Genomic DNA, 14,980 nt, shown 5'->3' on the forward strand with positions numbered 1-14,980 from the left:
CACACAGCTCAATATGCAGTTTCTACACAGCACAACACCACAGAGAGTAATAATCAGAATCATCATGCAACTACAGACTCCCTTTCTTCCTCTAGTGCTGGGTATATGTAAACATATCCACCTTCCTTGGGGGAAATTATCTCAAACCCTGAAGAAATAAAAGCAAAACTATACAATTAAGTCTTGCGAATGGTTCCGTGAATTAAAGGTGCCCTAAGTAACTTGGAAAACCAGCCGACACTTTGACTCTACACTCCAAACCTGTAGGGGGCAGCACATCACCACAAATTATCACAAACACATCTATTTAAAATTCATTAACCATGCATCCATCAATCCATCTGTCTCTTCATCCATTTTCCACCGCTTACCCTGTTAAAGGTGGTGGGAGGCTGGAGCTTAGGTGAGAGGCAGGGTTCACCCTGGACAGGTTACCAGTCCATGGCAGGGCCAACATACAGTGACAGACAACCATTCACACTCACATTCATACCTACGGTCAATTTAGAGTCTGGATTAACCTGGTCCTCTCTTGATGTCTTTGGACTGTGGGAAGAGCCGGAGTACCGGAAAGAACCCACGCAGGAACAGGGAGAACATGCAGACTCCAGACAGAAAGACCCTGTGCTCCAGCTGGGGCTCCACCCACAACCTTCTTGCTGTGAGGTGACAGTCCTGACCACTGCACCACTGTGCCGCCCTACATTCATTAACATTAAATTAATTAGCTATCATTATATGCTATTGAGTGAAGGAGGTCAAGTGTCCAAGCTTTTATTATAAGTGATAAGATGGACACAGAGGCATACAGGTGGATCGATGCAACATTACCACCAATACAGTTGCTGTACAGGTGCTGTGTGACCACCCCCCATCGCCCCACTGCTACCCAAACCCAAAAGAAGCCATCCAAAGGCTAAAAACTAACTCTGGGAGAGGCTCTCCCCTGTGCTGTTAGCACACTTATAAAGTGTACCTTAAAAATCAAACTGAATCTAAAAAAAAAAAATAATTTGAATAGAGTGGAGCACCTGAAGAGACTGTGGACACATTTTGATATTTGTGTATTTGTCCTTCCTGTAGAATGACTGTAGTGTTAGAGGCAGCAGAGACAGACTCATACTGGTGGATCGTCTCTGTACCATTACTGGTGTACCCATCATTCAACAGCAGAGCTAAACAGCACAACAATGACCTGATGTACTCTATATTTACAAAGGCTTCAAAGTGACAAAGGCTCTTTGATGTAAATGAACACCATCAACTCATGACCATTAAAACACGGAACCATCGAGAACTCCTATGACATGGCCGCTACACTGGGGACCGTGTTTGAATGAGCGCAGAGTGGCAGGCAGAGACAGCAAGCATCCCTGTAAGTATGACTCAACAAATAATGATTGAAAGGTTCTCTCGCAAGTGAAGGCATCTTCCCACGATACTTTTAGATAGCGTTTCCAGTACCGTGGAGTCAGCACACCTGAGACATGAGCACACATCAGCTAGTCAGCTGGTGATAACTAGTTGTCTCAACATTGGCAAAGTTGAGAGATACAATTGTTGTTTCTGTATAACTTTTCAAAAAAATTAACCAAAAAATAACAAAATAAAGCCCAAAATGGTTTGTGTTTGTTCACATTTGTATCCAAACTCCTTTCCCCCTGAGTTCACTGACATAATAAATAGCACGAGTAGAGAATGCACGCCCACTGCACCTCCGGTGGTCAATTAGATTTTCCACTGGCAGATATAAACCATCTTCTGAGCATTAAAGACAGACTCTAAGCTCTCTGACGCACTTTATAGCTCAGGACATGCCTAAGTGATTCTAGTAATTCCTTTTGAAATCCCATCCTTTCCCATCACAGTCGTTGTTAAACATCATATGACTCGTGACTCTGCTCAGACGCTCGGTTTTATAATCTGACAAAGGATGTCTCTCATGATGCATTCCACTCTTGCAGATATATAACCTCTGATATTTTCTCTTATCTGGGTCTCAATCCTACCTGGAGAGTTTGCCAGAGACGCATGGAACACAGAAAAGTTGATCAAGGCATAGGATGCCAAGAAGAAGTTGGAGATGATGGGAGCAATGGTGTTCAGCTCGGCTGCCAGAGGAAAACAGAAATCAGGTCAGATTACTGGCTTTAGACAACACTCCATCAAGTGGAATTGATAGGAAAAATATCAGTTAGGCACTAACTAACGTGTGAACACACCCACACACACACACACGCATACAATCAAGGCCGCAAACCCATATGTAAGCTACACGTTACAAACAAGTGCTAAAGCCACAAATGGGTCACACCAAAATGTACAATTTTTGAGGTGTAGGTGACAGCGCCTATTGGTGAAGCAAGTGTGTGCGGTCTCACCGATGAGGATAAAGGCCAGAGCAATACCGAAGGTCAGGATGTAGCCTCGGAGGGGCTCGTTGTTCTTGCCATAGCCTTTAGCAAACATGCTCAGGCCGGGGTAGATGTTGTCCTTACATAAGGCCTGTGGAAAGAGACCAGTCTGATGAAGGTGGTGAAGTGCGACAGCATGGAGGAGGTTAACTACTCAACAAACAAACAAAAATCGACTGGCCAGTGAATTTTTCGATTTAGCCAGTAACTTTTGGGTCGTAAGTCACTGAAACAAAACTATGCCAGAGCCGATCAATTCTCATCAGCAAAACCTTTCTGCGACAGGAAAAACTTTCTGCCATTTTGACTTTAGTTTAATTTTTTTTCCTATTTCATCAACAATTATTACTTTGTGAGGCAGCTGGAGTCACAAGGTCACGTGATCACACAAGAATCCACCTCTATTGTGTCCTCACCTAAAGTGGTTTGACCAATCAGTTTGAAACAATGATGGCAGCTTCTGAAGAGGTTACCATGGATGTTCCTAAAGAGCAAAGAACACCAATCTCCACGGAAACAATGTAACATTAATTTGTTGATCTGATTGCTGGACTTGACAGTTGACGATAGATTCTTCATCACCTGCTCACTAATTTTTGGAAACATGTTCCCTTTTTCAACCTGTTCTGATTGTTCTGTGAACCAAACTGTCTGTTGTATCAGATTACACTGTTTTGATATTGCCACCAGATTTGATACAGAGCATTAAGCTTGAAAAAAAATTAATATACATTTTTGTTTGGTAGGAATCAAGTGTTCTGAAAACTGCTCAGATGGGTTGAAAGGTGATTCTGCTGTGATATTAAGAATGTGTTAAGTTGTGTTTGATGAAAATTTTCCCGTCTTGCTCAATATTTAATTCAGTCTCTAAAATATTAGAAAATACACCTAAACCAGCAACAGAATGGTGGGTGGCAATGAGTTTTAAGATTCAACTGAAAAAAATACCAGCTTTTTTACATATGGTGTCACAGCATTAAGTTGTAATAAGGTGTGTGTAAACAGCTTGGATGTAAAAGGCTACAGTCCAGATCCCTCGGTAGGTCCTACTTGTAGCAATTGACGCATTTGATATGTTTTCTTATTCATGGGTGCAGGGGGCGTGGCTCAGAGGTAGAGTGGCCATCTAGCAACTGAAGGGTCACTGGTTCGATCCTCACTTCCCCCGGTGACCGTGTCCAAGTATCTCTAAAGCCCTGTTCAGACTACACAACTTCTTTTGTCGGCGACACTCCCTGCTGTTCACACCACCCGGCGCTCAATTGTGCTGCTGTTCACACCACAAGATTTGTCGGCGGACAGTAGTGTTCAGACTAGACAATTTCCCCGTCAGTAGGCGTGGCCAACTACCCCGCTGTCCAAGAAACTCTTGAATGCAGCGCACGCCCCTTTCATTGTAAACATGGACGCGGAGCAGAACCGGACCTCCAGGTCGTTTGTGCGCTACTGTGTAGCGAGAAAACAAAATACAGAGGAAGAGAGTGTGGGCGAAGGAATGGTTTAGCAAACGCGAACATTGTAAAGGCAAGGGTGCTCAGGCCAACGCTCGACCAAGCCTTCCAGATCCTCCTGTGTCCACGGATATCGCAAACCCTTTGTAGAATCCATGCCTCTCGACGTTTTTGTTGTTGTTGTTGTTCGCTACGTGCGGCTCCCCGGCTGCCAGAGCTCCTTTCGTCTGGGTTCGCGGTACCTCCCATGTCTGCTTTCATTGGCTGCAGCTCCGTTTACATCACTGCGACAAGTCCTGGATATCTAGCAATGCTAGATGTCCACTTTTTGTCACTGACGTTGCAAGCTGTTCACACCTCATTACTTTTGTCGCAGCGGTTGTTAGTGCCTCACCCTGATATGGGGGAGGGAAGTCGCCGACGTCACAGACGCCTTAAATCGTGCAGTGTGAACTGGGCTATAGCAGACCTCTAATTACTCCCGATGGCCCTATGACAGACTGGCGACTCATCCAGGGTGAACCTCGCCTCCTGCCCAATGTCAGCTAGGATAGGCTCTAGCCTACCTACACTCAGTTTGCGATGGGGGACATCTTACCTGAAACACTTTGGGTGCACTGACCAGTGAGGCCAGAGCTGAGGACAGGGTGGCAGAGAAGATTCCAGCAGTGATGATGGGCCCAAACCCAGACACCAGGCTCATGACCTGAACAGACCACAGAAAACTAATTAAACTCTCTGCCTTTTTAGTCAGCAACCAATAGGTATATTTTTTTATCTCTCAACCATGTCATCGACAATCTTCATGATACCTGGAAGTCATTATGGAGTCCGTAATCGCAGCCATCTTTGTTACTCTTGCATGCAGAGAAGTCAAAGCCGAATTTGCAGGACGCGTCCGTGCAGTTCATCATGAACTGAGAACTAACTGTGTCATTCACATTTCCACTGGCGTCTCTCACGATGCAGGAGCCTGATGTGACCAAAGTGCAACGCACATATGAAAACTTGTGTGACAAGTGAGAGAAGCTTGAAAAAGTGAAGACTTAAAGCCACAGAGAGACGGTAGAGATGTTCCGGAGGCATCACTGCACCTGTGGAGACGGCGACTCCCAGGTAGACTATTCCTGTGATCAGAATGGCCAGAAGCGTTCCTCTCGGAATGGCCAGCTGAGGGTCCTGCAACAAACACCCACAAGAAAGAATCAAGATAACAAATCATCTGTAGCTGCATACACACATTTTCCACCTTGACTAATCAAGGATCAGCCACACAACCGTCATTCACTCATGCTGCTGACCAGGTTTGTGAGAAAAGAGACAATGAAAGCAAAAAAATGTGTTTTTAGAGGTTGGAGGGGGACAATGAAAACACAACTGATTGAGGATTCTGTTCTTGTGGTTGATGGTGTTTCCTCTCCTTTGTAGTCCTAGAATTCCGTTCAGGGAGATTGTGAGACATGTGATACGCCCTCCAAACTGACCAAGGCAGGTGACATCCAATTCAGACAAGACATTGTCCAACAGGATTGGACAATATTTTTGACAGAGACTGTTGATGGAGCAGCTCTCGGACCACTTTGAATCCTCCTAACTATGATAAGGTGAACAAATACATATAGAGTTTTTGGTCAAATTCTCAAACATTATATACAAATGGAGAGGAAAACATCTACCAAAAATGATCATTTAATCACACCCTCTTTTGTGAGTCACCAGCGCAATAAGAACAGTAGTGGCCTCCTTTGCTTCGCACACACTGATTTGCAATTTCCAGCGTCACTGTGTACAGAGTTGCATTTCTAGAGAAGTACGAACATGAAGCGGATCACTGATCGCACCAACACCAATTTTTTTTTTTTATTCCCGATTTTGTACCCCATTTTTAAATACCCAGTGCCAATTAGCTAAAAATCCTGGGCACTAGCTGTGCCTTACAGGTACTACCTATCTCTGTCAACCTGGGGAGAGCCCCAACTGGATCACATTATTCCCACTGGTTCTTCTCCCCTCCCATCAGGCGCCCTGATTGACCAGAGGAGGTGCAATAGTGACCAGATTGTTGTACATTTTTGTGAGGAGTTCTTGTCTAGGAAACCCCTGGGGAGAACATGCAAACTCAGCACAGAACGCCCCATTTACTGACCCCCCCAAGGTGTGGGCACCAGTGACATGGAGGAAAGAATACGCCACACAGCACCAACAGTGTCCTCTGCGGGAACTGAACCCAGGATCTTTTAGTGGTTGTGAGACAACAGCACTAACCCTGCTCCACCATGCCCCTATGCATAGCTGTTGTTAACAATTACAGAACTAACCACCAACAGTCGGCCATGAATGACAAAGGTGGTTAAAGGCTGCATGAAAGGCTAGGGGAGAATGTGTGTGTGTGTGTGTGTGTGTGTGTGTGTGTGTGTGTGTACGCGCATTGGGGGGAGGGGGGGCAAGTATAGGGCAGAACACAACCAGGTGAAACTGATCATCCAGCAAACCACATATTATGGTCCTATGATGTTTACAGCTTCAAACTGCATTTTTAATGGGGATGCCCCATTCAATCGGTTTCTGATCTTTGTCAGCTGACAGTGCACATCCAGCTTTTGTCATATACACAAAATCCAAATACTACACGCCTGGACTGTGCCTCCTAGTCTGCTTCATGTACAAGTACACAGATAGAGGCTATTGCAGGAAAAATATTACAAGACATCCAACAAGATCTGTGATTTGTTGTAATTTAGTTATGAAGATTGCAGACTTACAGCGAGGTCTCCTGAAATGTTGGCTCCAGCCAGAATACCTGTGGCTGCAGGGAAGAAGATGGAGAAGACGGAGAAGAAGGTTTCCCCTCGAAAGTCCGGACCCATGTTCTCCCACATGATGGAACCTATCAGCACACAAACAGAACCACTGAAAAAACATGGAGAACTACCAACCCAACTATGAAACAGACAGTAGTTCCTCCTTGAAATGAGAATGTGTTTGTACCGTCATAACCAAAGAAGCCCACAGCTTCCTTCGCCTTCACGGGAATGAAGGAACCAATGAAAAAGTTGAAGATGGCTGTGATGAGAACAATAAGCAAGAAGATCTGGGCCTGCAGAGAGACACGTTCACCAGACCAGGGGTCACAACTCTACTCTCACCACTCCAACCAAATTGCGAATCAATCAGTGAATCTAATTGTTGTCCGGTCAGGACATTTAATGAGTTCTGTCTGTGTGTCATACTTTGGCCTCCCATTCCATCCCTGCTACTGAGATGCCCAAGAGAAGGATGACCGTGATGGTGCCGATGATTCGGATATCGTTGATTTCATCCGTCATGATGGCATCGACGCCCTGAAAGACAGAACAAAGGTGTCACAGAGGGACAGAGGCTGTCCAGAATGTCTCAACCAGCAGCAGAGGACTGAGGTCAGCAGGCTTCACACACACACACATACACACACACACACACACACACACACACACACACACACACACACACACACCAACACACGCTGCTCTGACAGGAAGTGGCCTCAAAGACCCATGACCCCAGTCGTCCCACTGGGCCCAGTTTGTTAGTCCACAGATGTGTTCAGCCATTTCACCTCCCTTTTGGGTGAAAAAAGAAGCCCCCCCAATCACGTAGACAATGATATTTTAGTGTGAAGACTGGAAACACAACAGTGTGAAGTGTGTGTTTGTGCATGTAAGAGGGGCCACCAGTTGCATTGTGGGAACTGTATTATCCTTTAGTTTGAATTCATGACGGCTGATTCCAAAATGTGTCCTGTGACCAAACTGTGTGTATCGGATAATAGTGTAACATGACAATATCAAAACCTCACAGTATGGTACCATGGAAACAAGTTCCCAAAACAATATTTAATGTGATATTACAAAAGAAAAGCCAAATGTGTGCTGTCGGCATTTACTAAACAACAATATGACATTGAACATTACAATATGTGTTTAAGGTTAAACAAGAATTTAGCACTTAACTTTATAACTGTTGTATTTGTGTATATTCTCAGTCATCCAGATCATTGTAATTCTCAAGAATAAACAATTTAGGCACCTGGACTCGTCTCTTGTAAGTGAGGACATTTCGCTTGTCATCCAAGAAGCTTCTTCAGCTCTAGTTTTCTGGTGGGAAGCATCAGGTATAGAACCACCCAGGTGGGTGGTGGCAAAAAACAAAACAGAAACAGAACGATAAGCTCGTTAGGTTGTCATGTCAGTTGTTGGCCTCAGTTTTGGGTCGTTACCCCTCCCGGGGGGGAGGTCGTTCGGGTCACCTGAGTAAAGGCGTGTATGCTGTCTGCACCTCCTGGCCCTCTAAGGACGGCATTGTAGGTGGGTGATAGTTGGTGTCTGAGGCCCCCTCCTCTGTTCAAAGATGGTGGTTCTAGCTTGACATGAATGGCTTAAAGTGCATGGGGATCTCATGTGTGTTCTTGGCAAGAAGCCCAGGGAGGATAAGAAAAATCATTTCCACAAATAGAACATAGTCATCCCATATGTGGCAGACGTTTCAGAGAAACTCAGAAGGATCTTTAATACACATCAGATCCCCGTGCACTTTAAGCCCAGCAACACCCTGAGGCAAAAACTTGTCCATCCTAAAGACAAGGTCCCAAGGCACAGAGTAATGTTGTTTATGCAGTACAGTGTAATGATGAGTGCTCTGACCTGTACAGGGGAGACAAAACAACAATTGCATAAACGCATGGTGCAACACAGGAGAGCCACAACCACAGGCCAGGACTCAGCAGTCCACCTCCACCTCAAGAAGGGGCACTCCTTTGAAGATCACAAGGTACACATTCTAGCCAGAGAGGACAGAAGGTTTGAAAGAGGGGTTGAAAGAAGCCGTTCATGTCAAACTAGAACCACCATCTTTGAACAGAGGAGGGGTCCTCAGACTCCGCCTATCACCCACCTACAATGCCGTCCTTAGAGGACCAGGGGGCCAGGAGGTACAGCCAGCATTCATGCCCTCACTCAGGTGACCCGAACGACCCCCAAAGAGGGCTGGGACGGGTAACAACCCGGAAGTGAGGCCAACGACTCACATGACCACCAAAAAAACCTAATGTTCTGGCCTTACAACCACTTGATTTTTTTGCCACCACCCACCTGGCTGGATATACTGTATACCTGATACTTCCCACCAGAAAATTAGAGCTGAAGAAGCTTCTTGGATGAGAGGCGAAACGTCTTCAAGAGAGATGAGTCCAGTTGCTTAAATTGATCATTCTTGAGAAGTTACAAATGTTTTAATCACAATTAGAAGATGAGGGAAGAAAGAGGAGATATGAAAGACCACTCATTAAATAAAATCATTGCACCAGCTGGAAACATAGTCACAGGATCACCACACACACACACATAAAAATGTACATATATGTATTTACGAACACATTATATATATACACACACACACACACACACACACACACACACACACATATAAAAAATACACACATACAAACACATACATATATACACATACACATATATACACACATACATAAAAACATGTATATATGTATATAAATAAAAAATATATATAAATCGTATATATAATTCCATGTATATGATTACTTCTCTATTAGAGGTATACAATAATAATTATGTCTAATAGGACATAATAATTTGCAAAATTATTTATTACACCATTAGTTTGCATTTGATATTGTTATGAATAATAATTAAAAAGAAATACCAAATGAAAAATTGGGTAATACCATGCAATCTTTTATTGTAGATTGACTTATCATTAATTATTTTTAATTTTCTGTGGTTGGTGATAGTTTGGTATCGTACAGGCAAACAGCATTGCAGCGTACTTTATATTCACTGGATGAAATTGTCCAGCTGTCTTTGTTTGAGGGCCTGTGCTGGGTAGTCGGCAGAGATGCCAAATCATAATCCGTCTTTGGGCCAGATAATGCTCTGATTTACAGCTTTTTGCTACACTGGTGTAGTAATGACACTGTACTAAGGGAATAGTTACATTTGCTTGGGCACCATTGTTTGAAACCACTGAGACTTACATCAAGAAGTTGCACAACAGTTTCAGCGAAGCCCACCACATACATGGCCACAGCTACGGCATTGGCAAAAGCAAAGATCAGTCCGATAGAGCCTCCAAACTCCGGTCCCAGACTTCTGGAGATCAAGTAATAGGCTCCACCTGGAAAGAAATAGAGAGCGGTGCTGCAGTCATACACTCGTCTATAACAACGAACCTGAGAGGTCTCGGACCCTACGTGACCCCTGGGACTACAGCATAACCACAAGACACATCTCGGGGCCTCTACATCCATGCTGGAGAATCAGCTGTTGACGCCTGATGGATCCATGAACACATAGAGCATGTTTCATTGGCAAGAACTCCTGAATAAACCCAGCTGGGTGTGATAACTATCACTCATTGTTGCTCTGCTTCTGCTGAGGAACTTCCTCATTCTTAAGTTATCATTAGTTATATATTGGAAAAACTAACAGATGGCCAATAACATTAATGTATGAAAAAACTGAAAAGGTTTCCACAAACTATGACCAATAAGTCTAAATATTACTGTACATATGTGGAGAAGAACCATGAAAGAGAGAATATAACCATGGGAACCAGGGAACTGTCATCATCCTACAGAGTTCAGTCTGAACCTAAATCCGCACATCCACTCCAACAGCATTTCACCTTCGTCTCACCAGTTTGATCTGGGTGAGTGAGGAATGTGTGAGTATCCATGTCAGATTGCCCTCGTGGAGCTACAGCTGCTTCCATTCGCTTCCACGCCAGTTTCCTCTCTTGCCGAGATGACCAGGTGAGACGCCTGGAACCCACTGGACTGCCCGACATGTCAGTGTGCTGGATGTCTATATACTGACAGCTGCTCACGTAGATGGATGACGCCTCTTCACCAGCCTGCTGAGGCCCAAAGCTCTGGGGAATTCATGTCACTCTTTATCATCTCCTTTAGAGTTAGACATACCTCCTCGCACAAATCCGTTGGTAGCAATGGCAGATGTGGAGAGGCCAGTAATGGTCGTCACTACGGTGGCCATGGCAACGATCATACAGGAGAGAGCTGCAGAAGACAAGAAAGAATTAACCCTTAAAAGTCTCCTGATAGAAAGGAATCTGTTATCAGGTTTCTAGACTGCCTGATAACTCAGAGAGTGCTGTGAAATGTAACAGCACAGCAGCGCTGCCGCCCGCCACATGCGTCACCTTGAGGTGGTATTTCACATCAAAGTGACAGCAGCAAGCAAATGATAGAAAATAACTGGCACACGCCTAAACATGGAGTCTGTGACCACACAGTGAGCACCGTCATGTCAATAAATATTGACGGCTGAAGACTTTTACTCAAGTCACATTTGAATGTCAGAGATGTGTCAGCAGTGTCACATCAAAGCAAAACATGGCTGCACATCAAACACGCCTGTTTTCTAGTTTTGCTGCTTGGATGACTAACATTAGCTGACCCACACAAACTCTACTATTCTCTCACCTGAGTCTACAGGCACCTAAGCGGGGACACATGGAGACACAGACAGATGGGTAAAAAACAAGATCTTGTGTCTTTGAGAGTTTTATGTTGAACTGGCCGTGCTGGTGCCCATGGATGACAGTCAGACATGTAAACTGAAAACATATGAACCTAAACTATGTGCTTTGGCGTCCAGACCTCAACAGCCCGAAATCGCAATGATGACACGTCATAGCACAGTCACATTCAATAGAGATGTGTAACAGCTTTGACAGGCGCTGTTGCTGCTCCATCTGTTTACACCAAGACGAGTGAAGCAATGAGTGTTAACCCTTGAGAAGCCACAGAGAAAACATGAAGGAAGAAAACAAAATCAGGAAAGGTGATGTGATGGCAAACATATTGGCTATGGAGATAAGGTATGTTAATAGTCCAACAGGAAGTGGTCATCTCCTGGTTCCTCCTGTGACTGTGGGTGATTGAGTCAGTAAATCAGCTCTGTGGTGAACAAAAGTGGATGCTCTTCCAGGTTTAGTTCATCAAGATCATCTTCGCTAATGAACCCCTCTGATGATGCTGGAAGCCTGAATGCCACGGTTAGCAGTGCTAAGCTCACGTTAGCCAATGAAGGAACTACACCAGGGTCGAGTGACTTCTAGGTCACCACCACTAAGCCTAAGGCTTCTTAAGGTTTCACCCTAATGGCCTTTGTAGACAATTGCATCCTTTTCAAGATCTGTTTTTTAAGACACATCGAAGCTTAAAAATTGACAAGTGTGGTATTTACTGAGACTTCCAGGTTAAGTTCATCAAGATCATATATGTCATAGAACAAAATCTCAAAATATCTTTCCCTCATGTTAACCACAGATCTAATTTCAGGCATCTGACCAAAAACCTCCTGACCAGAAGGCCAGGGAACTGCTCGTTCCGAAATGATAACTTATTCTGGGGTTTGAGACTCATTCCTCCACCACTCCATTGGGGGGTTGGCGTAGTCCATCTGCAAACTCTAGGTACTAAGTAGTTTTGGGGATTTTATTTTGCTTATTTACCAACTCAATTGGATAAATAAGTAACCTAGAGCATAACTGAGAGCATGCAAGAGGAGGAACTGGGCTGACAGAAGGAGTCAGGTCACATTCTGAATGTTCTTAGTTAATTTGCCTCGTTGCTTACATTCCAAATAGGGGTATTCAGTGTTTCTAATACATTGGTTAGTTCATGGCGTCCCACAACAGTGACTGCAACTTTTTTTTTTTCTTTTTGCGTCAGCATTTTCATTGTTGCCCAACATGACATTTTTAGCTGAAAAAAACATGAGTGAAGAGGAACAAGGAGCAACTCACAGCTTTCACCACATGCAGCTCTAGCACACACAACTTCCCACGTCTGGGTTGTCTTTTGAAGGCAGCACAGCGTCAATAAACTAAGAGCTGAAAATAACTGTATAGTGTTTGTACGTAGGGTTGGATATCTTTTGGATTTTACCAATTCTGAGTCAGATTCCGATTCTCAATATCAATTCCTGTTCTAAACGATTCTTGATTCCAATTCTTTGAGATGGAAGTCAACAGGTCACAGCCTATTCTTCAGGAGAATTTTTTGTTTGTTTGTTTGAAAAAGCCTTAACACAGGCCAATTTATTTATTCACATTGCCAATTAGAGTCAAAAAACAAAGATCTGCAGCCCAGATGGATGTATACGTATGATGTATATACGACTCTGCTGGCTGGGGTCACAGGCTGCTCAACGTAGTGACTGGCTAATGTTAGCGTCACTTTGCGAGTGTTCAACGACTATAAACATATATAGACAGTTTTAAGAATTGGTAGTCTATCACTTAAGCAGGTTTGTTAAGAATGAGAATGATGAAGGTTGACTGTTCGAAGTGGAGGAAGCAACGGGAGCAGGAGAGCGACGCCACGGTTGAACATAGTACACTCGCTAATTGTTACATCATGCAGGCGAAGGTGTTTCATCATGTTTATAGTGCATCCTCCTTTGACAGAAGTTGTTTTTTCACAGATGTTGCACTGTGATACTCCGTCCTCTTTCAAATTGAAATGTAGCCAGACTTTCGAGCATTTTTTGCGGTCCATGTTCAGACGACTGATATTCTTGCTCGCAGATGCACAGAGAACGCTGAGTGGAGTGACACACGCCCCGAAACAAACTAGTGTGAGCACTCAGAACTAAAAAAAAAAAAAGAATCAAAATTCAAAAAGCTGCTAAACAGTTCTGGAACTGGATGTTGGGAACCGGTTTTCGGTACCCAACACTATTTGTACGTGATCTCTACTTACCAATTCCAGCCTGACCCACAATCCAGGACATGCGGATGAAGAGCATCACACCCCAAATGTTCAACATGCAGCGCACCTGCAGAGAGGAGGGACTGTTACTGGGTCTGCTTGAGGCGAGACAGGAAGAACAATCCAGATGGAACATAACCTTCCCTAGTCACTACAACTCTCTTAAGCAAAGGAGTCCAGGCTTGGATTGCACATAAGCAGACTTACAACAGATGGCAATTGAAAAAAGTACATAAATTAACAGGCAACTAAATAAAAACAAACAATTAGAAACTTAAATTAAGATAACAAATTGATCAGTGTTCAGTAACAGGATGTCCAGCACTCAAATGGTCCTTAATCACACGTTTATAATCTGCCATACTGATTAAGTAATCCAGATTAAGAGGTGTCTGTAACTTGCACCTGGATGAAGGTGCAAAACTTAACCAAAAAGAGTATGTGTTCAAGGAATCATGTAGGTTACAACTATGGATAGTTTAGGAGTCAAGACAGAACACACATGTAGGAAGGCAGAGGGAGCAATATAATCTTATAAAGAAAAATTTCCTAATCCATAATCCATTTCCTAGTCCATTCTTCCATTGTGCAAAGGCGGCAAATGCTTCCCTACAAGTAACAACACGTCTTTAGGGTGTTTTAGTTTAGTTTAGTTTGCAGCACACATCAAGCCAGCTGCTCTCTCATCATCTTCGTGTAAAAGCACATCCAGACACCTGATGAAATAGTGCACATTGCCCTGGACAGTTCACATACAGCTAGGGTTTCGCCAGCAGCCCTCCAAGGGTCAGGTGGTGTTGACAAAAGAATACGAGCCATCCTGTGTCCTGTGAAGACCTAAACACTCACTGCTACATGGTGGTCCACCTCCCTTCAACTATTAAATGCCATCACAGAGACAGGGACAATAGTTGTCTGTCTCCAAGCTGGAGCTGGACGCAGCGGCGGCAGCCTTCTATTCAAGCAGGTATATGCACCTGCATCCATGTGATTGGTCAAAGGAACGAGCTAAACAAATCAAAAGTGTTAAACCTTCAACGCTTTCAGAGGGTAAAGATTTGGAGGAAATGCAGATAATTCAAAGAAGACAAAAGATGAATAATCAGATTCAGTTATTGTTAAGTGTTAATTTTGACAGAAAAAGCCACACTATTGGTTCGCAAGTTTGTCATATGGAAAATAGCTCTGACAGTTTTATGACGTAGGACTAAATTCTCTAGGATCTTATATCCTTTAACACAGTGACTGAGTTCAACCAACACGTTTTTTTTTTTTAGAGATGACGACAAAAAACAAAATAACTCCTG

The 14,980-nt window shown here is 43.8% G+C and overlaps 1 protein-coding gene across 2 annotated transcripts in view; it reads right to left on the reverse strand.

The window, feature by feature from the left end:
• Positions 1-14,980, reverse strand: part of slc12a2 (solute carrier family 12 member 2) — a 68,677-nt gene that overhangs the window by 27,071 nt on the left and 26,626 nt on the right. For both annotated transcript variants that reach the window (XM_086186884.1, XM_086186883.1), the window contains exons 3-13: positions 13,665-13,740; positions 10,857-10,952; positions 9,912-10,051; positions 7,096-7,206; positions 6,854-6,962; positions 6,628-6,752; positions 4,960-5,044; positions 4,678-4,838; positions 4,464-4,571; positions 2,382-2,505; positions 2,010-2,111 (exon numbers count right to left, since the gene is read on the reverse strand). In XM_086186884.1, coding sequence (XP_086043010.1) covers positions 2,010-2,111; positions 2,382-2,505; positions 4,464-4,571; positions 4,678-4,838; positions 4,960-5,044; positions 6,628-6,752; positions 6,854-6,962; positions 7,096-7,206; positions 9,912-10,051; positions 10,857-10,952; positions 13,665-13,740 — 1,237 coding nt within the window. The remainder of the gene's footprint in view (positions 1-2,009; positions 2,112-2,381; positions 2,506-4,463; positions 4,572-4,677; positions 4,839-4,959; positions 5,045-6,627; positions 6,753-6,853; positions 6,963-7,095; positions 7,207-9,911; positions 10,052-10,856; positions 10,953-13,664; positions 13,741-14,980) is intronic.

Source organism: Aulostomus chinensis, chromosome 19 (assembly GCF_037954235.1).
Source record: "Aulostomus chinensis isolate RoL2024-O1b breed Wild chromosome 19, RoL_Achi_v1.0, whole genome shotgun sequence".
Lineage (NCBI taxonomy): Eukaryota > Metazoa > Chordata > Actinopteri > Syngnathiformes > Aulostomidae > Aulostomus > Aulostomus chinensis.